General features: G+C 35.5%; 1 protein-coding gene and 1 long non-coding RNA gene across 31 annotated transcripts in view; both read left to right on the forward strand.

The window, feature by feature from the left end:
- The window catches only part of AKAP9 (A-kinase anchoring protein 9), a 159,263-nt gene that overhangs the window by 92,489 nt on the left and 39,778 nt on the right, over positions 1 to 26,996 (forward strand). For 13 of the 30 annotated variants that reach the window (XM_021102182.2, XM_084974536.1, XM_021102185.2 and 10 more), the window contains 7 exon segments: positions 1,210 to 1,442; positions 17,355 to 17,517; positions 18,632 to 18,844; positions 21,624 to 21,856; positions 23,066 to 23,185; positions 25,301 to 25,477; positions 26,121 to 26,225. In XM_021102182.2, coding sequence (XP_020957841.2) covers positions 1,210 to 1,442; positions 17,355 to 17,517; positions 18,632 to 18,844; positions 21,624 to 21,856; positions 23,066 to 23,185; positions 25,301 to 25,477; positions 26,121 to 26,225 — 1,244 coding nt within the window. 30 annotated transcript variants of the gene reach the window in all.
- LOC146399990 (uncharacterized) lies at positions 1,489 to 8,784 on the forward strand. The gene is made up of 2 exons (XR_014815776.1): positions 1,489 to 3,631; positions 6,712 to 8,784. It is a non-coding gene; the product is annotated as an uncharacterized LOC146399990 (long non-coding RNA).

Consider the following 26,996-nt stretch of genomic DNA (forward strand, 5'->3'; position numbering starts at 1 on the left):
TGACTTCGCATCATATTGGAGTGTTATCTTTGCTCAGATTGTCAAATTCTCTGTATCCATTAAAAGAAAATGTCACCAGAATGCAATTAATTCCTTGGATAAAGATGCTGTACGAGTTCCCATTGTGGCTCAGCAGAATCAAACTGGACTAGTATCCATGAGGATGTAGATTCCAACCCTGGCCTCATTCAGTGGGTCTGGGGATCCAGTGTTGCCATGAGCTGTGGTGTAGGTCACAGAGGCAGCTTGGGTCCTGTGTTGTTGTGGCTGTGGCATAGGCTTGCAGCTGTAGCTCCGATTCGACCCCTATCCTGGGAACTTACATATGCTGCAGGTGTGGCCCTAAAAAGGAAAGGAAAGAAAAAAAAAAAAAAAAAAAAAAAAAAAAAAAAAACCATGAGTCTGTAGTTAAAATTAGAACTGCTCATTAGTCTGGCCTCTTCCCATTATACATTCTAAAAAGTAGCAAAAGTGACAAAAAGATCTTAGTCACTTTTACTGTCTAGCTGAGCAGGTCATGCTGCTCAGTATAGGAAATCAAAGGGTCTGCTCCAAAATCAAGCCCTTCTATCCTTCCATACAGCTGGAACATGCCCTTACACAGTGTTTTTCTTTTCATATTGTTGTTTATATGTTTTTTCATTACACTGTGTGTGATGTTCTGGAGGATAGGAACCAGATCATGCCAGCTGTATGTCTCCATTACTTAGTAAACCCTATATGGTGCACATTTAGTAAATATTTATTGAAAGGAGTCTTAAATTCCCCCCCCCCCGCTGTATAGCATGGGGATCAAGTTATTCTTACATGTATACATTTTCCCCCCACCCTTTGTTCTGTTGCAATATGAGTATCTAGACATAGTTCTCAATGCTACTCAGCAGGATCTCCTTGTAAATCTATTCTAAGTTGTGTCTGATAACCCCATGCTCCCAATTAAAATTTTTTAATCAAAGAAAAATACTATCTCAAATATTAATTTATACCAAGTCCTATAAGCATAGCATTATTCTTCCCATTCTTAGACCTGATAGGTTATTGAAAATATTACATTCTGTATTTGCCTATTTTATTTATTTTGTGATAAGGTTATTAAGAGGCTTTATAGATCCAATGATTTCAACTTTTAATTTCATGTTGTTTTATAACTTATCAGCTATACTTATTAATTATAATTGATTTATTACCTTTAAAATACTGTTATTCTAGTTACAGATGAATCCTTATCATCTTACTCTGGAAGTGATATACCAAGAAATGACAGTAGCATGTGGTCAAAAGTAACAGAGGAAGGAACAGAGCTCTCAAAACGGCTCGTGAGGAGTGGATTTGCTGGAACTGAAATAGACCCTGAAAATGAAGAGCTTATGCTGAATATTAGCTCTCGACTACAAGCAGCAGTTGAAAAACTCCTAGAAGCCATAAGTGAAACTAGTAGTCAGGTAACCTTATTAATATGTACTGAGTTTGAAGTAGGTTTTTTTTTTTTTTTTTTTTTTTTTTTTTTTTTTTTTTTTTAAGCAGGGAATGGAGACTACATGTTTCTTTTAGTGACTCACAGAAATTTAGTTTGGTTCTCCTTTATTAATTTGTTGTCCTTGTGATAACGGGTATTGCTATCAGTAGCCTTTCGGATGGTGATGGTTAATGTAATATACCAATGGACACTTTAGGTTCTAAAATTCATTGCTGGAGTTCCTGTCATGGTGCCACAGAAATGAATCCAACCAGGAACCATGAGGTTGCCTGTTGGATCCCTGGCCTCACTCAGTGAGTTAAGGATCTGATGTTGCCATGAACTGTAGTGTAGGTCACAGACGCAGCTCGGATCTTGGGTTGCTGTGGCTGCGGTGCAGGCTGGCAGCTATAGCTTGGGTTGGACCCCTAGCCTGGGAATCTACATATGCCACTGATGTGGCCCTAAAAAGCAAAAAATAAAAATAAAAAAATAAAATTCATTGTTTTAATTTTCAGTTTTTCTGGACTCATACATATTCTTTTTCTGATAAAAAGATTTTAACTTTACCATTGTACAAAATCCTCCATTACAATATACATTATTTATCCAAAGGATTAGTATAAGGAATCTTTAAAATAAACCATATGCTCAAGTATAACACACTACTATTTCAGTATAATAAATGAAACCTATAATTCCTTCATGCAATTTTTACATCCTTTTCACAAATATGATTAGATTACCCCACTTTACTACCTTGGTTAGGAAATTAGTGAGGGACAGTTTTCACAGTATTGTTTTCATAGAATTTTTGAGGGTATATGCCACTACCTTTATGGCCTAACTTACAATTTTCTCTATAAGATTTTTATACCTGTATGGTAATTGTTTAAGTTACTCTATACAGAATTTGAAAAATTAACTGCTGCTTTAAAATGAAGAAATTTCACGCATTTAAGCAATGTTTAGTTTATCTGTAGACTCATAGCTGTTGTGTTAATCAAGTGAATGTCTCATTGTTGCCAGCCACAGGGCCAGTATTATTAACATTTTCACTGACATCTTTATTCAGAGTGTTCTAGATCCATGTGCATTTCAAACAGAAGTTGAGAAGTTGAAAGAATGTCTATGATTTCTTCTTATTTCTGATATCTGGGCTTCATTGATGCTTTTTATATTACCTGATACCCATTGTAATTTATGGACAGTCTGGGTAATGCACTGTAATATTTGTTTTTTGACAAGCTATATGGAAAAGGGTAAATAAATCAGAAGTGATCGGTGGTTGGACTTGTTCCTACAGGCTATTGAGGAGAAACTTTCCCCATAATCCATTAACACTGTCAGGATGCGAGTGTGGGAGATGTTGTTTCCCAGGCTAAGGTTACAGCTCATCACATCTGCTTATGTGACAGGTGGTAAGGTACAGTAGGAGCCTGATTATTCTCAGTTTGTTAAATACTAAAGCAGTGATCTGTTATTTAGATTTTACTGTATTGTCTTAGTTTAAATATTACTGAATAGATCACAGAAATTTTGACAAGAGTGGTAAATACTTCTAAAAGTGTGATCTCTATAAGCAGCAAAATAAATATAATTGAGGTCTTGTTCTAGATGTAAATTCTTAGTCCACACCCCAGACCTATTGAAATATGGAATCCAGAAGCCTATCCTTTTTTTCTGTTGAAGGGACTGAATTTTTAAAAATTTCTTAAATTTAAAAAAAATGTTCAAAATATAGTGGATTAACGATATTGTGCAAATTTCTGCTGTACGGCACTGATTCAGTCATACATACATATATATATATATACATTCTTTTTCATATGTATTATTTTCCATTCATGGACTATCCCAGGGGATTGGATATAGTTCTCTGTGCTATACAATAGGCCCTTGTTGTTTGTACATTCTAGTGTAATAGTTTGCATCTACTAACCCCAAACTCCCAGTCCATCCCCCTCTCTCCCCCTCGGTAACCACAGGTCTGTTCTCTGTGTCCCAGCAGCCTGTCTTTTAACAAGACCTTTAGGTGATACTGGTACACACTAAAGTTTGAGAACCACTGACCTAGAAATTATTATCATAATGTTCACATTATTCTAGCTGAATTTTGAGGTGTTCTGCTAGTATGTATTAAATAAGAGCTTCGGGAGTTCCTGTCATAGTTCAGTGGAAACAAATCTGACTAGCATCCATGAGGACGCAGGTTTGATCCCTGGCCTTGCTCAGTGGGTTAAGGATCCGGCGTTGTTGTGAGCTGTGGTGTAGGTTGCAGATGCAGCTCGGATCTGGAGTTGCTGTGGTTGTGGTGTAGGCCATTGGCCACAGATCCATTTCGACCCCTAGTCTGGGAACCTCCACATGTCGTGGGTATGGCCCTAAAAACACAAAATAAATAAATAAATTAATTAAATAAGAGCTTAAAATATTTGACATTTGATATAAAAGTCATATTTTTTAGGTGAATTGTATTTTTAAGGCAGTGGGAATAGAAACTTTGCAAAATTTTCTTTAAATTTGGTGCAGTTACTACTATTCCATGAGACATTGACTTCTTTAGAATATGTCATTAATAACTAAAATGATTTTGAATGTGATAATACAAAATAATGTATAGCCTTCTTTGTGAAATAACTAGTGTTCCGTTTTTCCTGTAAGGTGTCACTTGGTTCTTCTTCATAATGGAATATTTCCCTTTTACCTTAATTTTTTTTTCTCTTGTCATAAAAAAATTCTAAAACAGAACTGACACTGCTGTAATATGTTTTTGCTTGCAGTGAAAGAGAAACTCAGGTAAATAGCTCAGCATAGGATACCCCAAGACTAGAAAAGAGAACAGCATCTGAGTTGAGAGTGGGGTGGGAACAAATAAAGTTTGCTGGAGGACTTGATACTTTCAGATGAATCACTCATTCATCAAATTTATTGAGTATCTACTATATAACCATTGCCCTTCTAGGTAACTGGTAGTATAACATTGACCAAAATATACAAAATCCCTGCTTTCATAAAACTTACATTATAATGATGGAGACCAATAATAAATAAATATGTGCTGTATGATGATATCTGATGTGCAGAAAAATAAAATATGAAAAGATAGACCATGATGGGGGAAAAGGATGTTTTATACAGGAAAATTAAGGAAGGCCTAAGAATGTGTTAGTCAAGAAAAAGCCTTAAAGTATAGGAGGAGTTCCCATTGTGGGTCAGTGCATTAAGAACCCAACATAGTCTCCGTGAGGATGTGGGTTTGATCTCTGGCCTTGCTCAGTGGGTTAAGAATCCAGTGTTGCTGCAGGCTGCAGCATAGCTTGCAGATGGGGCTCAGATCCCACGTTACTGTGGCTGTGGCATAAGCTGGCAGCTGCAGTTCGATTCAACCCCTAGCCCAGGAACTTCCATATACCTCAGGTGCAGCCATTTAAAAAAAAAAAAAAAAAAAAAAAAAGGAAGAAAGAAAGAAATGTATTGGAGACAGCCACGTAATTAAGTAGGGGAAAAATGTTTCAGGGAAAGGAATATCAAGTACGAGGCCCTGAAGCGATCATATACTAACTCTTTGTGTGGTTTATAAAGAGGCCAATGCAGCTGGAGCAAGGAGAGTGGGCAAAGTGTGGGAAATGAAGTCAGAGTGATACCTGGGAACCAGATTCTATGGAGCTTGGAATTTAATTTTAATGAGGTGTGGAGTCATTGTGTACAATTTTTTTATCTTGTTATTTTGAAATGATTATAGACTTACAGAGAAGTTGTAAAAATAGTACCAAGAGTTCTCATATACTCTTCCCTGAGCTTCCCCTAACCCTAGGTGTTCCATAACCTTGACACTTGAAAGGCACTAGCCAGTTGTTTTGTAGAATGTCCCTAGGTTTGGTTTTGTTGGATATTTTCTCATGATTACATGAACCTGTTGAATTTTTGACAAGAATACCGCAGAAGTAATATGTGCTTCTCTGCATGTCAAATAGAAAGGCACAAGTCTTATTGTTGGGTGATGTTAATCTTGATTACTTGTATCTGGAGAGTTTTTCCAGTGTATTATTATTATTTTCCTTTTGTAATTAATAAATGCCTTGGGGTAAGCACCTTGATACTAGGCAAATACCTTTTTCTCCTTAAACTTCCAACTGCTAATTTTAGCACCTCTTGGTCAGTCTTACCTGTAAAGTTATTACTGTGGTGTTTTTTTAGGTAATTTTCTGTTTTCTTCATTCCTTCATTTATTGATTGGAATTTTTCTTTAAGAGGTGTTTTCTTCACTCACATTTATTTATTTAACTAATCAAGGTCTATGTGAACTCATGACTATTAATTTTTTTCAATGGGTCACAATCCTTACTATAGTGATTTGCTTTGTTCCAGCTTTGGCATTAAGAACTATTTCATATTGGCACTTGAGCACTTTTGAAGTGCTTACTTTTTTGAGCATTTGCACTAACGAGACCCTGAGCCTGTTTTATATTTTTCCTGCCTCAGCCCTAGAATTACCACTTCTCCGAGGAATTCAAATTCCTTTTATTGGAGAGTGATATTTAGAAACCAAGATCTAGGTGCTATTTTAGCTTATTGTTACTAAAGCGTCACGGTTGTCTCAGCAGACAGTTTGAAAATATATGCAGTATAAACCTTTGTATGTATGTTATTTCTGTATCTATCTGTATATATAATAAAAATATAAATTCATACTGAAACCTCAAATTCCTGTCTAGTAACAGAACATTCTTTGTAACATTTTCCCTTTTAACTTCGTTCTCCAACTGTGAGAAACCATACTCTCATGATCTACTGTAATTTTACCTGATAAGCCACTTATACCCATAAAGTAATTTTATACCCACAAAGTAATTTTACAATTGCTAACCTATACCCCTATGAAAACAAATTTACTAAGTACAGTACTTATGTACAGTACTTCTTTGTCTTTAGCTGTATGGTATACAATCAAAATACTTTTTTTCAAAGTATCCTAGGTAAACTCTTTTCTCCGTATTCCTTTAGTGTAGTTTTGTTGTTCTTTTTTTGTATGTGCTTTTTTTAGGGCCATCCCTGTGGCATATGGAGGTTCTCAGAGTAGGGGTTGAATCGGAATTGCACCTCCTGGCCTACACCACAGCCACAGCAATGCCACAGCAATGTCAGATCCAAGCTGCATCTGTGTCCTACACCGCAGCTCATGGCAACACCGGATCCTTCACCCAGTGAGTGAGGCCAGGGATCTAACCTACATCCTCATAGATGCTAGTCAGATTTTGTTTTCACCGAGCTACAACTGGAACTCCTTTTTATCCATTTTTAATACAATTAGAATCATTTGTTATAGTTTTTATTCCATTTTGAGTACCTCCACATTTTGTTGAATTTTTTTTAAATTTACATACATTAAATTTCACTTTGTGTTATGAGACCAGTAGAGTTATGTATATACCACCACAAACATAATACAAAGTGTTTCTGTCACCCCAAAATTCCATGATGCTGCTCTGCTTTTTTATAGTCAGCCCCTCTTGCACATCCGTGATGCTGCTCTGCTTTTTATAGTCAGCCCCTCTTGCACATTCTGCCCTTGACAACCCACTAGTTGCTTTCTGTCCTTATAGTTTTGCCTTTTCCAAAGTGTCATAAATGAAATTGTATATTATGCATTATTTTGGGTTTGGTTTCATTGTCTTAACAAAATGCACCTAAGAGTCATCTTTGCATGGTAATAGTCTGTTCCTTTTTATAGCTGAGGAATGTTCCACTGTATGGATGCACCAGTTTGTTTATCCAAAGGATTACGGATTGTTTCCAGCTCTGGGTTAAGAGGTTTTTAAGTAACTGATCTAACTTAGGTTTTTCAAAAGGATCACCTTGACCACTTTGTTGAAAACAGACTGAGGAGATGGATGGGTTCGGGCAGAAGCATAAGTTAGACAACTTGCCCAGGTTTACAAGACAGGTGTTAAATTAGAATTTGAACTGAACTAGTCTGGCTTCAGAGTCCATACTCCAAACTGCCATTTTTTCCTGCCCTTTGAAAATGAAAGGAGTGAATCATTCTGTCACTTGTTGCTGACAAGTCATGTTACAGTGTGAGGAATGGATTTTGAAATCTGAGGGGTCATCGGTTACTTTACAAGAGCAGTTTCAGTGGAGTAATGCAGGTGAAAGTGTAATTCAAGGGAAAATGAGACTTCCAAGTGAAGATTTTTAAAAGTAGAAACTAAGTGGGCAGGTCAAGAAGCAAATTTATGTCCAAGAGATAACATGTTATAAATCAGATGATGTATGTGAGAACAGTGGATATTTACAGTTTCATGTTGTAAATATCCAGGGTGGATTGTGGGAAACTGATAGAAGCTGAGGGTAAAAGGACAGCAGTGGTTAAGCCACAGACTCCTCGAGGCTTAAGTTAAGGAGTTTTACCTTTATGCTGAAACATATGGGGAGTCATTGAAGTATTTTTGGTAGAAAATAATAACATCAGGAGTTCTCTTGTGGTGCAGCAGGTTAAGGATCTGGTGTTGTCACTGTAGTGGCTTGGATTCTGTCTTTGGCCTAGGAACATCCATATGCCTCAGGCACCCCACACACACAGTTAATTAGTAACAATAAAAAAATTTAAAAAATATCAAATTTGTGTTTTCGAGAGATTCTTCTAGCAGCAATGTGATGGGTAGGTGGGTAGGAAGATAGTGAGGAGAGATACTGATGTGCAGAGACAGGAGACCCCAAGTGAAGAGGGATAGAAATCAAGTTAGGACAAGAGAAAAGTGATTTTAAAACTTGTAAGAAGTTGAATTTGATAAAAATTGGTGTGACATTGGACGTGGGGGATAAGGAGAGGAGACGACACCACACATGAATCTTTTACCAACTAAGTTTTTGATGTATTTCATTTACCATGATAGGGGTGGCAAAATAAGTGAATATTGAGTTTGGTTTTAGATAATCTGAGTTTGAAATGCATGAGAAGATGGAAATATTCACTAGAGTCTAGAGTTTGGGGAGACTAGATTGGAAGTTGTCATCACTTAAAGACATTGGACACCCATGATTTTGGAGAGTGTGCAGAGCTAATTTTTTGTGCTGATAGGATGCTGAAATTTAAAAGAAAAATACAGGTAGGTATGTCTGCGAAAGAGATTAAGAATGAGAGATGAAAGGAAAATCAATTGAATAGTGTTATAAAAGCCAGATGAGTGATTTTCCATAAATGTCATACCATGGAAAGGTCATGGATGCTGAGGTTGTAGTGTCCATTGGATCTTTCAATATGAGTGTCATCAGTGACCTTGATGAGAATAGGTACATGGAATTGATAGAGGAGGAATTCAAAATTTAAACAATTAAAAAGAGTTGAAGAAGTAGAGACAGCAATTTCTTCTCTCGTGAAGGAAACGAGAGCACTCGCTTAAAAAGGGGAGAATGCTTTTTTTAAGGTTGGAATATTTATATTGAGGAGAATGGAAAAGTTGCAGATGCAGGTCAGAGGGGATGGGCTTTGTGGAGCCAGGTCCTTGGGGTAGTTAAGCATGGAATCCAGAATACAAGTGGAATATGTGGCCTTTGGAGCCTAGAGATTTTGTCTCCTTTAGGATTGGAGAGATTATTGCCCGTGATAATGGGCTTTTGTTTGGGGTGGAGGAGGAGTTTCATTGAAAAGGCCCCTAGTCTTGAGTAAATACTGTTGAATATTCAAGGTTCTTTCTTTCCTTTTTTATCCCCCCTCTTTAATGGTGGTGTTTTATGAGTTCCTGTCATGGCGCAGCAGAAACAAATCCAACTAAGAACCATGAGGTTGCGGGTTCAATCCCTGGCCTTGCTCAATGGGTTAAGGATCCAGTGTTGCTGTGAGCTGTGGTGTAGGTTGCAGGCGCAGCTCAAATCTGGCATTGCTGTGGCCATGGAGTAGGCCAGCAGCTACATCTCTGATTAGACCCCTAGCCTGGGAACCTCCCTATACCTTGGGTATGGCCCCATAAAGACAAAAGAAAAAAAAAAATGGTGGTGTTTTATATGTTGTATAATTTTAGCGGAAGAAACGTGATTAAACCTTGTCTTATTTAGTTTTAAGTTTGGGGACTTCTTTAGGTTCCATAGATGGATCTTGACTTAATAAAAGAACTAGTAAGCATTTTTGTTACTAAGTATCAGGGTATCTGCCTTTATAGCCTGGTTTCAGAATATCTGTATTTTACTTTATGTATTTGATTTTACAAATCATTTGCCCAATGGTATGTCCAAATCCATATAATAAGACATTTATTGTGGTGGATTTTATTTCTCTCTTGCTGAGACAGCCTACCATAAATATATTCAGGCTCATTTTCAACCTATTACAGTTTCCTTTTGGTTGTGATACCTTTTGTTAGAGTAGGAATAAAAGTGCTGAGACTACTCAAGCCCTTAGAAATGTAATCTTTTTAACATTATCTTTATTTAGTAGTCTCTTTGTGGTTCTGCAGAAAAGTTATCTTTGAGAGTGTGGTTTCAAATTCTTGATTCTTGGATCAGGTAGAAATAGAAATCAGTCTGTGCTGTGGGAAATAGTCTTCTGGCAGTTAAAGTTTTCTAGAATCCAGAGATATTATTTAGGGCCATAGGCAGTTATTTACCAAGAGATTCCTTTAAGCATTAGAAGAAAATAATAAAAGAATAGTTTTTATTATAGGCAACTCTCTTTGAGTTTATTAATAATCATTTTTGAGAGTAACGTACATGTTTCTGTATTTTCTCAAAAGAGGAGCCTTTTTCTGAGAATGAAACAGTAGTACTATAAGTTAAGCTTTTTGCTTTGTAATGGTTGTGGTTTAAACATAAACAGTAATAAAGTGTTGAAATGCATGTACTATTAGGTGTTGCCCCTCGTGAGCTGATTATAAGCTTAGTCAGTGCTCTGTCAGGTCATTGTATCCAGGATTCAGTCTATTAGAAAAATAACTTAGAAAAATACAAAAGAGGGCAAAAGAAGTGTTATGCAAATTGAGGGAAATATTTGCGGAAAAAAGGTTAAATAACTTCACTTTGTACAGTTAAACTATTTTGTTTGGGAAACCTAACTCTAAACCACAAATTAATACCTTCAAATACACATTAAAATCTTCATGATCTGAAACCTGGTGTTAGAGCTAGTCTAGATAATTAAAAGCTGTCCTTCTAAAAATAGAGGTAATTTTAGTTTAACTGTTTTTGATTGCAAGGACTTTTTATATACTTTCTAAAATTAAATATATATATATGAAGTTTGAATTATTCCAATTCAGAATAATCTATCTGAACATCAATATATATATAATGTACCATCGGTTAATATACTGTTTTGGGAAGAGCTGTTTGCCCATTTTAAATCATCTTTATTGCTGTGTTGAGTCTTCCCCCTGCTCCTAATTTTACTGTTTTCATAGTGGTTTGTTTCTTAATCTTGACCACAGTTATAAGGGGATACCCCTTACTTGTAGATTTTTGTTTTGCATGGATGAACAACGTTTTACAGTGATGGTCGGGAAATAGACTATAATTTGAGTTATTTTAATTCAAGATCACTTTTCTGAACGTGAATTAATATAGCATGCCATCAGTTAATTTACTGTTGTTATGAAAGCTGTTTGTGGAGTTCCCTTCGTGGCGCAGTGGTTAACGAATCCGACTAGGAACCATGAGGTTGCGGTTCGGTCCCTGCCCTTGCTCAGTGGGTTGACGAACCGGCGTTGCTGTGAACTGTGGTGTAGGTTGCAGACGCGGCTCGGATCCCTCGTTGCTGTGGCTCTGGCGTAGGCCGGTGGCTACAGCTCCGATTCGACCCCTAGCCTGGGAACCTCCATATGCCGCGGTAGCAGCCCAAGAAATAGCAAAAAGACCAAAAAAAAAAAAAAAAAAAAGCCGTTTGCCACATTCTAAATCACGTTAATTTGCTGCTTTTTTTGAGTCTTTTCCCTCCCACTTGGAGAGAGAGCTTTGTAGTTAGTTCTTACTTTGACCTAAATGTTCTTACTTATAAAGGGATATGTCTTACTTTCAGGGTTTTGTTTTTGCTTCAAATAAGAGAAATTGGACACCACATTATTCAAAATAAACTGTAATTTGTAGAGGGAGCTGAGAAAGGTTATTTTGAGAAGTATTTGGTATGCTGAGCATGGGTCCCACCAGTTCATAAAGCTGAGCATTTAGTATATTGATGATCTGTATCTGCTAAAGCCCCAGTAAAGTCCAATTTAGCTGAACCAGTGGTAAGGTTAGATCTCCATCTTGTACAGATGTTAAGATGTTTTCACAAACTAACTGGAGGCCTCACATAAGAAACCATAATAAACAAATTTGTCATTGCCTAGTCCAGAATTCTAAGAGGCAGCAGCCCCTCCCCTGCCCAGACCATATCCCTGTAGATTCTGAACTCTCTGAAGAAAATCTCATTTTTCTCTGCCCTAATTATTAACGAAATATAAAAGGTTTGAATATTAGCTCCTGTAAAAAAATTCGTGTAGTGAAAGTGGCTATGAAATGAATTTTTGTTATTACCTGCTCTCTTTTAGTATGGGTTTTTCCATACTAGATAAAGGTATCATAATTTTTTTTTTTTTTGGGGTCTTTTTGCTATTTCTTTGGGCCACTCCCGTGGCATATGGAGGTTTCCAGGCTAGGGGTCGAATCGGAGCTGTAGCTGCCGGCCTACGCCAGAGCCACAGCAACACTGGATCTGAGCCGCATCTGCAACCTACACCACAGCTCACAGCAACACCAGATCGTTAACCCACTGAGCAAGGGCAGGGACCGAACCCGAAACCTCATGGTTCCTAGTCGGATTCATTAACCACTGCGCCACGACGGGAACTCCGGTATCGTAATTTAAGAGTATTTAGTTTCTGGGTAGAGAAAAGACACCACAATGAAAGCTTTTTCTATTACTTAAATATTAAAAAGTATGTTGTTCATCTTTTAAAATTCTGAGTAGCTGATTTGTTCACAATTGCCAAGATTTCTGGAGCTACCAGGAGACCATTATACAGAACTTGGCTTTTAAGTTTTAGTCAGAGTTCATAGGATAACAAGTGGTATAATTACTATTATATACAATGCATTCCTTTTAAAGGGATTTTTTTTCCTTTGACATTCACTCTGTAAACAATTCAGTGTAGAAAAAGCTTATAACTGAACTACCTAGATTTAGTTCTGATGACTGCTCAAAAGAATGAATATTATTTTTAGCAAAAGGAAATAGTTTTTCCAGAAGTAATTATGATTATTTGATATAATTAAAGAACTGATCGGTATTGTGGAATCAAACCAACATGACTTCACATTTTTAAATTGAAACAATTTTTTAATGGAGTGGAAAAACACTAGCTTATCTTAGAAGCATTATAAACTTATCTAAATATCCTTTTCAGTGTTCTGACGTTGGAGCTTGGATCCTGTTAGGCAGGCTTTTTTTGTGGGCGTATTAATTCACATTCCACCTGTCAGTGTACCTATAGGTAAAGAGACATTAAACCACACCCTCTGTTCTGACCTTTTCCTCAGGGGACACTGACTAGAAAGAATCCTTTGGCTCAGCATGAGAGGCCATTTGAGTAGCTCAGTTTGGAGCACTGAGGGAAGCAGCGGCAACAGGGAAATAATGTTGTAACTACATTCTTAAGACTGCTACTATGGAGATTTAAAACTTGACCTTCCCTGCCAGGATCTACTTGGAAGACTTTTATTTCCACAGACATATTTGATACGAAAGCAGTTTTATTGCTTAGCTAGTTAGATATTTATATTTTCATTCTTCAATGACTTAGTAATTATTCTAATTGAAAATGTTTGCTTTTAACTTTGTTCTTTTTTGTTGTTGAAGACTGATGAAGATACAGGTTGTTTTTTAGATTTGTGGGTTTTTTTCTTTTGTATTTAGTTGTAGACTTAATTTCATGTTTACTTGATAGTGGCAAAAGGAAATTTTCATACAGCTGTGGTATGTCTTGATAAACTAAACTTTTTAAATGTAGTGGAAAACTGATAAAAATATGAGGAACCTTGGCAGCTACAACTTCTAGAATGGATTCTTACAGGACGTATTTGTCAGCTGTCAAAAGTGGCTCATGGTTGGAAGAGCAAGATGAAGACATTTATGAGGTTGAATCTCGTGTGCCTTTACCACATCCTTTTCCTCTGTGTGAACATTTGGATGAAAATAACTCAGTAATTATTAACACTTCTATTTTTCATTTTATTCATAAAAGAAATGGGCACATATTAAAGCTTATTTCAAAAATTTCTCTGCCTACCCCTCCGTATTCAGTAAGTATAAAAATTTGGGTTTTTATAGTTTTATTTTTTGCTTTCAGTTTTTTATATATTTAGTTTTAAAAAACTATACTGAGAAACGAACTTTAAATGTCTTTGGTAAGAGTAAATGGAATAGAATCTTGTTTTCCTGTTTGGTGTGTTATTACTCATTCATCCTCTAATAATGAATGTATTAAAGGTTTAAATTTGGTCTACAAGCCCCACCTTGGTGACATTTTTAATTTCAGAAAGCAGAATGAGATAATATTTCAGAAAGCAGAATGAGATATTTCTCTCATGCCAGGCAAGCTGTTTAAAAGATCTTGCTTGTCCTTAAGAATCTTTCTTCTCTGTGTTTATGATGCCAATCCTGACCAGAAATGTAATGATTATATTTGAGGGAATAGACATTGCCATACCTAAAACAGCTACATGAATTGTCATTGAGCCAGTTAGGAAATGTTTACCATCATACTGCATATTGGCTATGGTTCCACAAAAGAAAAAAAGGAAACCTGGATTCTGATTTCAACTTTTTTGCTTGCTCCATAAGAAACTTATTTTTAATATACCTGCTAATCCTGTGAGGAGATGCTTTTTTCTGCTTTTTATGTGAAATGTATTCTATAAACATTGTTAAGGGTATTTAGCATAGTTAGTATTTCAGGTTCATTTAACACTTAAATGCTGTAAATGATTCACTACAAGTTATTCAGTATAACTAGAAGTTATTCAGCACTTTTTATGATTTTCATGGCTTTAACTGTGTATACTAGCTAATATTTACCAAGACAGATGGCTTTCAGAATAGTTTTGTTACCTCCCCTGAAACTTTTAAAGTGACAGAATATTTAAACTTGATACATATTTTTAATGTAAAGTTTCTTAAATGATTTGAAAATATTGAATATGACTTTTTTTATATTTCATGTTATTAGATATTAGGTATAGGTATTATGTAGATATTAGGAATAAACTACATATTAACTGGATAGAAGAGTTTTTAGTATAAAGTTAGATAAATATTTGAAGAAATCTTACTTCAAAAAAAAGTGAGTGCCGTTTGCTGTAATAAATGACATTTGCTTGCTGGATATACTGTATTTGATTCCCTACGTTTTTGTTTTGCTTTGTAAAAATTAAGTTACTGCTTGTTGTTTTATAGTAATGTTTAAATTCATCTTAAGGCAGGTTTAGATCTTGTTAAGAAATAGCATATAGAAGCAGACATTTAATTTTCATATCTAAAGCAAGTATTTATCTTGTAAGTGCATCTTTATATTTGTACAGTAAAATTGAAAAAGAGGGAAAAAAAATCATGTCCTAATTAGAGCTTTGAACTCTTTTAGAGATTTCACATATTTACCAGGCAACCATTTTATAAAACACAGAAAAATATTACATATGCACATTTGAAGGTAATTAATTTAATTTTAAAATATAGGATGTGACTGTATGTTCAGGAGCATGACTGGATATAAATTATTTCATATTTTGTAGTTTTTTTTAACAATAGAAATTAAGCTATACTGGTTATCAGCATTTAAAGAAAGTTAATCTTTTGCCGGTCAAAAGTAAAAATGTTTTTAAGTTTTATATTTGTTGAGGTAACAACATATTATTAGATATTTTAGGAAATATTTTGTGATTTAAAAATATGCTTAGTTTTCTGTTGTGAGTCTTAAATGTGTATTCATATTATTTTTAAATAATCAGTTGTCAGTGTTATTTAATTCATCTTATTAAAACAAGAATAATTGCACACTAGATAATGTTATATACAGATGCGTAGTTACCATGAAGAGCTTTATTTAGTAATTCTAAAATCTATTTGCTGTTGGTACATACTAATCAGATGTGAAGAGCAGAAGTCTTTAAGTATTGTAGTTCCCTTGTGGCACAGCAGGTTAAGGATCTAGCATTGTTACTGCAGTGGCTCAGATTGCTACTGTGGCTCAGATTCAGTCCTTGGCCCGGGAACTTCCACTTGCCATGGGCATGGCCAAAAAAAAGAAAAAAGGAGTTCCCATCGTGGCGCAATGGTTAACGAATCTGACTAGGAACCATGAGGTTGCGGGTTCGGTCCCTGCCCTTGCTCAGTGGGTTAACGATCCAGCGTTGCTGTGAGCTGTGAGCTGTTGCAGACGCTGCTTGGATCCAGCGTTGCTGTGGCTCTGGCATAGGCCAGCAGCTACAGCTCCGATTTGACCCCTAGCCTGGGAAACTCCATATGCCGCGTGAGCGGCCCAATAAATAGCAAAAAGACCAAAAAAAAAAAAAAAAAGAAGTCTTTAAGAATAAAATATTTTAAAATACTATTATAATTTTATAATACTTTGCTGGTATCTGACTATAAATCAGAAAGCACTACATTTGATTCATATTTTAAGCTTAAAACATGATAATAATGTTTTCCTAACAGGTATTTTATATATAAATTTACAGATTTTTTTCGTCATTGTAAGCCTATTATTTATGTGGTCATCACTTTTTTTAACAAAAATAATTAGTGGTGTTAATATTAAGTACTAGCAACATTTGAGTTTAATTTTTCCCCTGTTTAGTTGTTTCACCAAAATAGATAAAGCAGGTTGTAACAGTAAGAAGCTCGGGAAACTAGAGATAATGCTTTTCTGCAGTTTCATGCAGCTGCTAATTATCAGTGGTTTTTTTGAGAGCTTTCACCTTGAGCCTATACTTGACTGTCACCTTAAAAATTATTTAAGGATATAGTCAGTGTGTGCCAATGACAGCATTTTAAGGAGATTATATTTATGGGTAATGCCTCTGTATTCTAAGGTTTTGAAAATAAGCTGAATATTCATTTAGAGTCTGGTGTATATTTCACAAATGGACAGAAATACAAAATTTTTAGTTAAAACATGGGTTATAATTTCATTTTTTGTGCCACTGTGATTTTATTCATTGATGCCATTGTATTAATAATTTATTATTATTCCCCACAGTGTACAGCCAAAGTCACAATCAATGAATGTTAAATATAAAAGAAATAAAACTTATCCTAGAGCACAGTTATGTAAAATTCTTTACCATATACAAAAAGGGCCTATGTATCATTAATTTTGTATTTCTCTTCATATGATAGAATACAGATCTAGTGATGTAAAGTGGTTTATTTCCAAAAGAAGCATTTTTTTTTGTTCAGTAAAACTAGAATACATCTCTTGTGGGAAGTTGTACACAGCGAATCTACTTATCTACTGACTTACCCTACCTACTATTATTAGCATCCACTAGAAATGTTAGGAGTTCCCATCATGACTGAGTGGCGGAAACAAATCTGACTGGGATCCGTGAGGATGAAGGTTCTATCCCTGGCCTCACTCAGTGGGTTAAGGATCCAGTGTTGTCATGAGCTGTGGTGTAGGTCACAGAAAAGGCTCAGATCCTAAGTTGCTGTGGCTGCAGTGTAGGCAGCTGTGGCTCTGATTGCACTCCCTAGCCTGAGAACCTCCATAAGCCATGGGTGCTGCCCTAAATAGACAAAAAAAAAAAAAAAAAATTAAATGAATACAGTTCAACAGTATGCCTTTATATTCATTTAAAATTATTTTTATTTAAGCCACTGGTATTCTTGACACTTTGTCTTCCTTCACATGTGCTTTCCCTGTTCATTTAGCTGGAACATGCAAAAGTTACACAGACAGAATTGATGCGTGAGTCATTTAGACAGAAGCAAGAAGTGACAGAATTCCTTAAGTGCCAAGAAGAACTGCGAGAGCGCCTTCATGAGGAGTCCAGGGCCAGAGAACAGCTGGCTGTGGAGCTCAGTAAGGCTGAGGGTGAGCACTTGCCATTGGCAACTGAGGTTGGAAAAATTTCAAGTCTAAAAATAGGTTTCGTTACAAGTCAGGGTTGGAAACCAACAGTCTACTCTTAATTTGAGTGACCGTTGGAAAGTAGTTGTAGTTTGTTTTCAAAATTCCTGTAAACAATTTGAAAAACTATACATATATAGTATTTAATTATAAAAGGTACTTACACAATTATAGAAAATATTTAAAATTTTAGAAAATACAGGAATGATAATTCTATACAGAATTATAGAAAATATTTAAAATTTTAGAAAATACAGAAATGAATGATAGTTATTACCATAATCCCACTATCCTAAAACTTAAAGTTGAGGAAACTGGAGCAAAGAGATGCTAATATATTGCTCAGAGTCAGCATTAAATGGTGGTGATTCAAGGCTTTAAGCCTCTAAAACCCCATGCTATTTATATTCCACCATGTTGTTGTGGGTATTGGCCTTGTAGAATCGCTTAAAATATCAGCTTTCTCTAGTGTATTTAAAATGTTGCTCAGTTCACGTGCATCCAATTTAGATTAAGCTTCCTAGGAACCTAGCTATTCACATCTGTTTAATAAAGTGAGCTACACCTACTTGATGTGATATATTAGCGTAACAAAGAAGTGGAAAGTTCAGAGGAAGTTCATATTTAGGCACAGTGATTAACAAGAGAAAGGCTGCATTGAACGTACCATAGTTGCTACTTTCATCAGCAGCAGATTCAAGACTCATAATAAGTTGGAATGATTTAAAGTTTGCAAGCAGGGAGCCCCCATTGTGGCACAGTAGCAATGAACCCAGCTAGTATCCATGAGAAGGCAGCTTCAGTCCCTGGCCCTGCTCTGTGGGTTAAGGATCTGGCATTGCCCTGAGCTATGGTGTAGGCCACAGTTGCAGCTTGGATCTGGTGTGACTGTGGCTGTGGCGTAGGCCAGCAGCTGCAGCTCCGATTCAGCCTCTAGCCCAAGAACTTCCATATGCCTCAGGTGTGGCCCTAAACAACAAAAAAACAAAGTTTGCTAATAGTACACCTTTGATTGTTTATATAAAAAAATGGTCAAATTTGAAATCAGTAATAGTTGCATTCCTTGTTTATTTTATAGGTGTCATTGATGGCTATGCAGATGAAAAAACGCTTTTTGAAAGGCAAATTCAGGAAAAAACTGATATAATAGATCGTCTTGAGCAGGAGTTGTTATGTGCAGGTAATAGATTACAAGAATTGGAAGCAGAGCAACAGCAGATCCAAGAAGAAAGAGAATTACTGTCAAGGCAGAAGGAAGCTATGAAAGCAGAGGCAGGCCCAGTTGAACAGCGTATGTATTTTTAGACTTAATGTGAAACATTCCTTGAAGATTCAAGGTGGCTTTTTTTTCCTCCTCTCAGTGCCATTATTTGTGTACTTTATATAGGGATTGTAAAATTATAAGAAAATCTACCTTATTAGTAAATGTCTTATTAGCCAATCATGTGGAATCAGAATTTTTTTTCTTTTTCCTTTGGCAGATTTTAACAGAAGATAATTCTTTGTTTATCCTCAAATCTCTGCCTAAAGGGAAAATTGCATATAATGAGATAGGATAGGAGTTCCCACTGTGGCACAGTGGGTTAAGGATTTTGCATTGCCTCATTGTGTCTCAGATTCAATCCCTGGCCTGGGAACATTCATAGACTGCAGGTGGGGCCAAAAAAAGAAAGGAAAAAAAAAAAAAAAAGGCAGGATATTTTTTAAATTGTCTAAGATTTAGTTCTTTTAATTGTAGAAAGGCAGCAAAGATGTATACTTGGATTAACTAACTAAACACTGATCTGGCCCTAGTAGTGAGCATGTAGGGTGGATTTCAGCCTGCAGGATGTTAGGTTGAAAAGGTCAATGGCTATTGGAAGCAAGCTGACATCTTCTTTAATCTAAATAGAAGTTTAAAGAATAAAGAAATTTATAAATAACCATTTAAATAACCTTATAAGTTAAGTTTATAATAACCTTATTAATTTCTTAAATGAGAAATTAGGTAACATCTTAAAGTTTGTTTACTGGTTCAAAAAAAAGATGTCAGAGTTCCCGTCGTGGCGCAGTGGTTAACGAATCCGACTAGAACCATGAGGTTGCGGGTTCGGTCCCTGCCCTTGCTCAGTGGGTTAAGGATCCGGCGTTGCCGTGAGCTGTGGTGTAGGTTGCAGACGCGGCTCGGATCCTGCGTTGCTGTGGCTCTGGCGTAGACCGGTGGCTGCAGCTCCGATTCGACCCCTAGCCTGGGAACCTCCATATGCCGCGGGAGCGGCCCAAGAAATAGCAACAACGACAAAAAGACAAAAAAAAAAAAAAAAAAAAAGATGTCTTTGTAACAATGGAACTTTAAATCCTTTTTATCGTATCCTTTCGCATTTATATTACACATGTAGTTGGAATTATAAATGTGGAGTTTTACTAATTAAATTTTATCAGTTTAGAGATAAAGCATACATTTTTGTAATATGATGAAGTTTTTCAGGTTTCACACAGGTTTTAATGTGGAAAGTATGTGTATCATATATGTAAACCATTCAAGAAGTACTGCTATATCTCAAAATGTTACTAATGATAATTCTAATTCTTTTGTGTGTGCGTATATGTGTATTGTTCTATTTTAGGAAGTAGAAGACATGTAAATTATGTTTCTGTTCTCTGTGTATGTGTTATTTTTTTTCCCTAATAGGACTAGTAGATGCTGCAGTCGATGCAGCACCTGGAGCAGGTGTGTTAATGAAATTGCATGGTCATTGGGTGACCTTGGGGTTTTCAACCAACTAACATATCTCTAATTTTGCTGCTGTGTTTCATACTTACAGTTCTTTTTAACAAGACAACTTTTCTTAGAATAAAAATATATTTATATCTGGAATTAACAACTGAGATTCATAGTGACCATCATCTTATTATATTTGTTTTTTTTTCACAGAGCTTAAGACCATTTCAGTTTTTTAAAGAAAATGTTCATTTATTAAAACAGCTTTTTCTTTAACAAATATATTAAACTCTTGCAGCCTATGACTTTTCAAAATACTCTTTCTGAATCAGGAAGTATATATAAGATGATGGTATCAATAGGATCATTAAAATTTAGTAAAGAGCCTTTGATTGATTTACTTTTATATTAACATCTAAATCCATATTGTATTAAAAGGAAAGCTATTTTGTGTAGATTCCTAGACCTAAGTACAGTGTTGACAGGCCAGTTAGTGAAAGACCTCTAGAGTTAATATGCTTTCCATTTTTTTCATTAGAGGATTGTTATACTATATTCTTATACGATTAATATTAATACTAATAGCTAACACTTTGTACAGTGCTTACTGTACTCTAAGCACCAGTCTTCACATATATTAACTAATTTGATCCCACAGTAACTCTTAGAGATCAGTAGTATTACTCTCCCTAGTTTATGTATGAGGAAGGACATCATGTTAAGTGTAGCAGAGAAAAGTGGCAGAGCTAGGATGAGAACTCACAGTTGCTGCTCTTAAGTGTTATTATCTCTCATACTTGTCAGTTTTCCCTTGATACACATATCATATGTAAGCATGCATGACAAACTCAGGAATATGGATCTAATGAGGAATAAGACTAACAGGAACTTCTGATTGCAATTCTGTTTCTTTTCTGAAACTCTTACTTACCTTGGTTAAAGATTTACAGTATTTGATTTTCATATGTCTTGTGTATGCATATAAAAGTGACTTTATGGGTTTGGAATGAATTGATTTTTGCCTGAGGTGAGTTATTTCTATGCTTGAATTTAGTTAGACTTTGCTCTTTTCCTTATAGTGAAAGTAGATTTTGAGGGGATCATTTGCTATACTTTTTTCACAAAAATATTGTTTTTAATGACAGGACATAATCTTTTTGTTAATTCTGTGTAATTTTATTGATACTAGCTTGCTTGCTTATATAGGAATGTGTTATTTTGATATTTTCAGAATTTCCTTTTTTACATGTGTTTGAAATAAAATTCAGCTCCTTCGTTTCATGAAGTTAGAATTTGAACACAGTTATGGGTGATTTCACTATCATAATATCATTATGATTTAATGTAATTTTTTTGCATTTCTAAACAGAATTACTACAGGAAACAGAAAAACTGATGAAAGAAAAACTAGAAGTACAGTGTCAAGCTGAAAAAGTTCGCGATGACCTTCAAAAACAAGTGAAAGCTCTAGAAATAGATGTTGAGGAACAAGTTAGTAGATTTATAGAGCTGGAACAGGAAAAAAATGCTGAGCTAATGGATTTAAGACAGCAAAACCAAGCACTGGAAAAGCAGTTAGAAAAAATGAGAAAATTTTTAGATGTAAGTATTTTCAATTTTAATATTAATTTTCTTAGTGGAATGCTATTTGCTGCTATTCTAGGTTGTGGATTTTAAATTATGAAGAGACTCTTAAATTTTAATATTTCCATCTATACATGTCATCTACCAAGTACTATTTCAATTGAAAATCCTAGTAATTTTTATTGTACAGCTTTCAGAATTAAAAGGAGTACAGGCAGATTATGAATAAACCCTACCAGTTAGCCTTTCCAAATTCATAGTTAAGAAACTTGTCCTAGTCTTTTTCTTTTTTTTTTTTTTTTGTCTTTTGTCTTTTGTTGTTGTTGTTGTTGCTTATTTCTTGGGCCGCTCCCGCGGCATATGGAGGTTCCCAGGCTAGGGGTTGAATCGGAGCTGTAGCCACCGGCCTACGCCAGAGCCACAGCAACGAGGGATCCGAGCCGCGTCTGCAACCTACACCACAGCTCACGGCAACGCCGGATCGTTAACCCACTGAGCAAGGGGCAGGGACCGAACCCGCAACCTCATGGTTCCTAGTCGGATTCGTTAACCACTGAGCCACGACGGGAACTCCGTAGTCTTTTTCTTAACCAGTAGCCAGAGTGAAGATCCCAAGAGCTGATTGATCCCCACTGTTTGACCCATAAAAGATACACATGTAGGTAACAGGTATCCCTTGGAAGCAAGGGACTGGAGAGTTGTCATGCTGTATTACTCTCTTCCAAAAAGATGTGAAGTCCCTAATTGCACATGGATTTTCTTCTTTGGGGTTTCATTTAAACCTGATATTCTCTTCACCAATCAGAGAAACATTCTTACACATTTTATAATTTTAGTTGTAAAACATAGATTAAGATGAAATAAATTGATTTACTGAACAATTTGTTCTACTTATTTAGTAACCAGAAGTAGAATTCTTCCTTTGTTCCAAAAAAGTAAATTCATTTTAAGGAGCACATACATATCTGTATTTAGCAGTACTTGAGTTTTTTAAAATGTTGTACTCCAAACATCACTTAAATGCTTAAATTTTGGTTGAAAAGCCCTAATATAGTATTTGTATCGTACAACAGATGTTAGCTTTTTAAACCTTTTTGACTTGGGGTGTTTCTTTAGTCGTTAGTTGTTTGTGTTCATACAAAACTGTACTGATAATTAAAGGGAAGTAAGGAAATAATAGCTTCAATAAATATTATTTCTTCAGTTACTATTATTATTAAATTTTAGGAGCAAGCCATTGACAGAGAACATGAGAGAGATGTATTCCAACAGGAAATACAGAAACTAGAGCAGCAACTTAAGGTCATACCTCGATTCCAGCCTATCAGTGAACATCAAACCAGAGAGGTAAGAATTTTAATGATACTGTCTACCTTGTAGTAATGTGTATCTTATGCGTAAAGTAAGATGCGTATCATAAGAAACCTTAAAAGGAGTTCTTTGTATTATATATAAAGATTCAAAATCAGAAACTTAAGTATTATGTCAATGTGAGACAATTCTTGAAACCCTAAAAGTTACAGAGAAGTACAAATACCTATAAACTCATTGTAGTAAAATATCTACATTCTCATTGAATAGAGGGACTCTCTTATAGAATGGCCTTATGTAGTGAAGCAGTAGAAAAGTTATCAGTCCTAACTATCAGTGTTTATAGTTATTCATCTTGTTTCTGGCATATTTTGACTTTGGACAAATAGCCATGTGTTTGTTGAAACTCAAAAGAATACTTAAGCTCTAGAACTTACTACCATTTCCTACTATTTGTTTTCTTATATTCAAAACCTGCTGCCTCATTCATGAAACTTCAAGAAACTAGCAAGGATACATATTTGGTTTTCTTCCAAAACATTGAGATCCTTTGTTTTCCTCTTATTTTTCCAGATCTAATTCCCCAGCTTCTGATTTTCTCAAGATCAAAACAAAACAAAAACTAACTAACAGTATTTGTGCCATTTTGCTATATACCTGTTTGGTTGTCTTGTCCCTTGACCTTATTTCAAAGCTTAGTCTACCTTTTATTGTTAAAATGTCTCCTCAGTGGCCTTATTACCATCCATCCTTCAGTCTGTAATTGTAGGTAAGCTTACATTTCTTTGAACATTTTGAGGAATAAGTACCGTTTTTAGAAAATTTCCTCAAAGTCACTGAAATAAGGGAAAATATCTTTTTTTCTTAATATCACATTTATTTTTTTAGTAAGCTTTCTCTCTTCATTTAATTAAAACTGATTTCATAAGCTCTCTTAAACCTTTGTTGGGAGTCCCCGTCGTGGCTTAGCGATTAACGAATCCGACTAGGAACCATGAGGTTGCAGGTTCAATCCCTGGCCGTGCTCAGTGGGTTAAGGATCCAGCATTGCTGTGAGCTGTGGTGTAGGTCACAGATGCAGCTCGGATCCCGAGTTGCTGTGGCTGTGGTGTAGGCTGGCAGCTACAGCTCCATTTGGACCCCTGGCCTGGGAATCTCCATATGCTGCAGGTACGGCCCCAAAAGACCAAAAAAAAAAATCAAAAAAACCCTTCCTGTATCCTTCCATCACAGGGCCTGTGTATTAGAGTCACTTAGGAAATTTTCAAGGTATACAGATCCCTCTCATCACCTGACATCCTTGTCTCTATTCTGGGCTGGTGGAATGTGTAGCCTGAGAAAGCTTCCCACATGTCTCCATTAAAGACTCCTGTGGAGTTTAGAACTATTGTATTATTATATATACTGATTATATAACCATTTGTGGAAAGAAATATAATCCATGAAAGTTTTTTTAGGTCATCTTATCTTACGTATGAGTGTAAGTCAGTGCTCTGCAAGCTTGTTGTCTTTATTGGGTTTTAGTGTGGTTGTGCCATTAGAGCATATAATTCAGCATTATTCAAAAATCTATATTTTTTCCGGGAAAAAAAAAAAAAAGGAGTTCCCGTTGAGGCTCAGTGGTTAACGAATCCGACTAGGAACCATGAGGTTGCGGGTTTGATCCCTGGCCTTGCTCAGCGGGTTAAGGTTCTGGCGTTGCCGTGAGCAGTGGTGTGTAGGTCGCAGACATGGCTCGGATCCTGTGTTGCTGTGGCTCTGGTGTAGGCAGGTGACTACGGCTCCGATTCGACCCCTAGCCTGGGAACCTCCTCCATATGCTGTGGGAGCGGCCCAAGAAATGGTAAAAAAAAAAAAAAAAATCTATTTTTTTTTTTTAATATATATTTTTTTCTCCTCCTAGGTAGGGAAAATCTTAGTCTTTAGAGAATTTTTTTTTAAAGGTTTGGTGAAAGCAATATTATTTCTCTTTACTAGTTCTGCTTAGTTTTATTAACTCAGAATATGTCACTGTGGTTGGAGACAATAGTTGCTGTCCTTATCAAAAAAGGAATTAGCGTAGCATCTAAAAGTCATTTTTGAAGTGGGGATAGATATATTAGTAACATCCTGACATTTTAAAAATTACATTGTTTGCCTATTATTTTATAGGTTGAGCAGTTAACAAATCATTTGAAAGAAAAAACAGACAAGTGCAGTGAACTCTTGCTCTCTAAAGAGCAGCTTCAGAGGGATATACAGGAGCGGAATGAAGAAATTGAGAAACTGGAGTTCAGAGTAAGAGAACTGGAGCAAGCCTTACTCCTTAGTACGGACACTTTTCAGAAGGTGTGGTATTTTCTTTGGCTTAATTTTATTAAGTGTTTTAATGCAGATTATTCTTAGTCACATGAACGTCAGTTCTTTTTAAAAGAAAAAATTACTGTTGATTCTTTGTTGGTATTATTGCATAATGTATATATCTTTATGTCTTCATTGGCATCATAACCATTTCTGTTTATACTTAGCTCCAAATATTCTTTGCATATCTGAGTCCTAATACAGGAAAATTAATTAAACTGGAAGAATTAATTACACTTTTAACCCTCGTTAAGGTTGTGATTTTAAATGATAGCAAAGCAAAAAATATGTAGACACCAGTTTAAGCTGATGCTTTACTCCAAACTAAGAAGTGATGAGATCTATTCCTGTTATGCTACAGAAAGCAAAAATGAATAAAAGAGGAGCAAGATAAGGAAGTTTGGGAGGGGCACAGATAAGGGATCACTTTCCTTTTATCTGAGAAACAGAATTTTACAATTGTCAAACATTGCTGTTTGAATTTGTATAAAATGCTTTCAAGCCTGATTATCTGAGTATTTACTAATACACATTATCTGCTTCTAATTAGATAAATAAAATTGCTACTTCTCCAATTAAAATTGAAGAATTTAGTGTCTGAAATTTTGAGAAAATTCTTATGTATTTAAAGGTAGAGGATCGAAAACAGTTTGGAGCTGTAGAAGCTAAAGCGGAATTATCCCTAGAAGTACAATTGCAGGCTGAACGAGATGCCATAGATAGAAAGGAAAAAGAGGTAAGGAGTTTGTTTGTTTGTTTTCTTTTGGCCATACTCGTGGCATGTAAAAGTTCCTGAACCAGAGAATCTAACCTGTGCCACAGCAGCAACCTGAGTCACAACAGTGGCAGTGCCAGATCCTTAATCACTTGTTCTACCAGGGAAATCTCAGTTTATTTTTAATAACAAAATGTGGTTTGAATTATTTTAGAAAACATAATTTTATCAAAGTAGTGTTTATGGTCTAAAACAAGTTTAGACTCTTTCTTAGGTCACTGCCTAAGTTGACCTTGAAGACAGTAAATATCTGAACAATAAATTAGAGTGAGGAAAACCATCCCAGGTAGAGGGGACAAGTATGAAGGCCTGGACACAGGAGGACGTTTTTTTAAGTTGTACTGCCCTGGAAGATAATAGTGCCTTCTTACAATATACTAAGCATGTTCTTAAAAGAAAAGACTAATAATAAAGTAATTATCTAAAGTTCTTTGATGTTTTTTCTGCTCCTTCCCTTCAAAGAAAAAAAAAAAAAAAACTAGAAAACACACTTTTAAAACAGTAGCAATTGCCAATTCCTAATTAAATAATAACTTTGTTTAAACTTTGTCTACTATTAGTTTTTCTAAAGCATATTGTACTGTATATTGTCTAGCTAAATCATATCATTTAAAATGTTTCAAAAAATTTTAATTACATATTATCTCTTTCCATATAGTTTTCTCAAGACATATATATTTTAACAAATATCTATTGAATGTGAACAGTATATAAATGTTAATAAGTGCTTTG

Source organism: Sus scrofa, chromosome 9 (assembly GCF_054392235.1).
Source record: "Sus scrofa isolate SSC_HxYL_T2T_F1_AM1 chromosome 9, Sscrofa_HxYL_maternal_Yorkshire_Landrace_v2.0, whole genome shotgun sequence".
In the NCBI taxonomy this organism is placed as follows: domain Eukaryota; kingdom Metazoa; phylum Chordata; class Mammalia; order Artiodactyla; family Suidae; genus Sus; species Sus scrofa.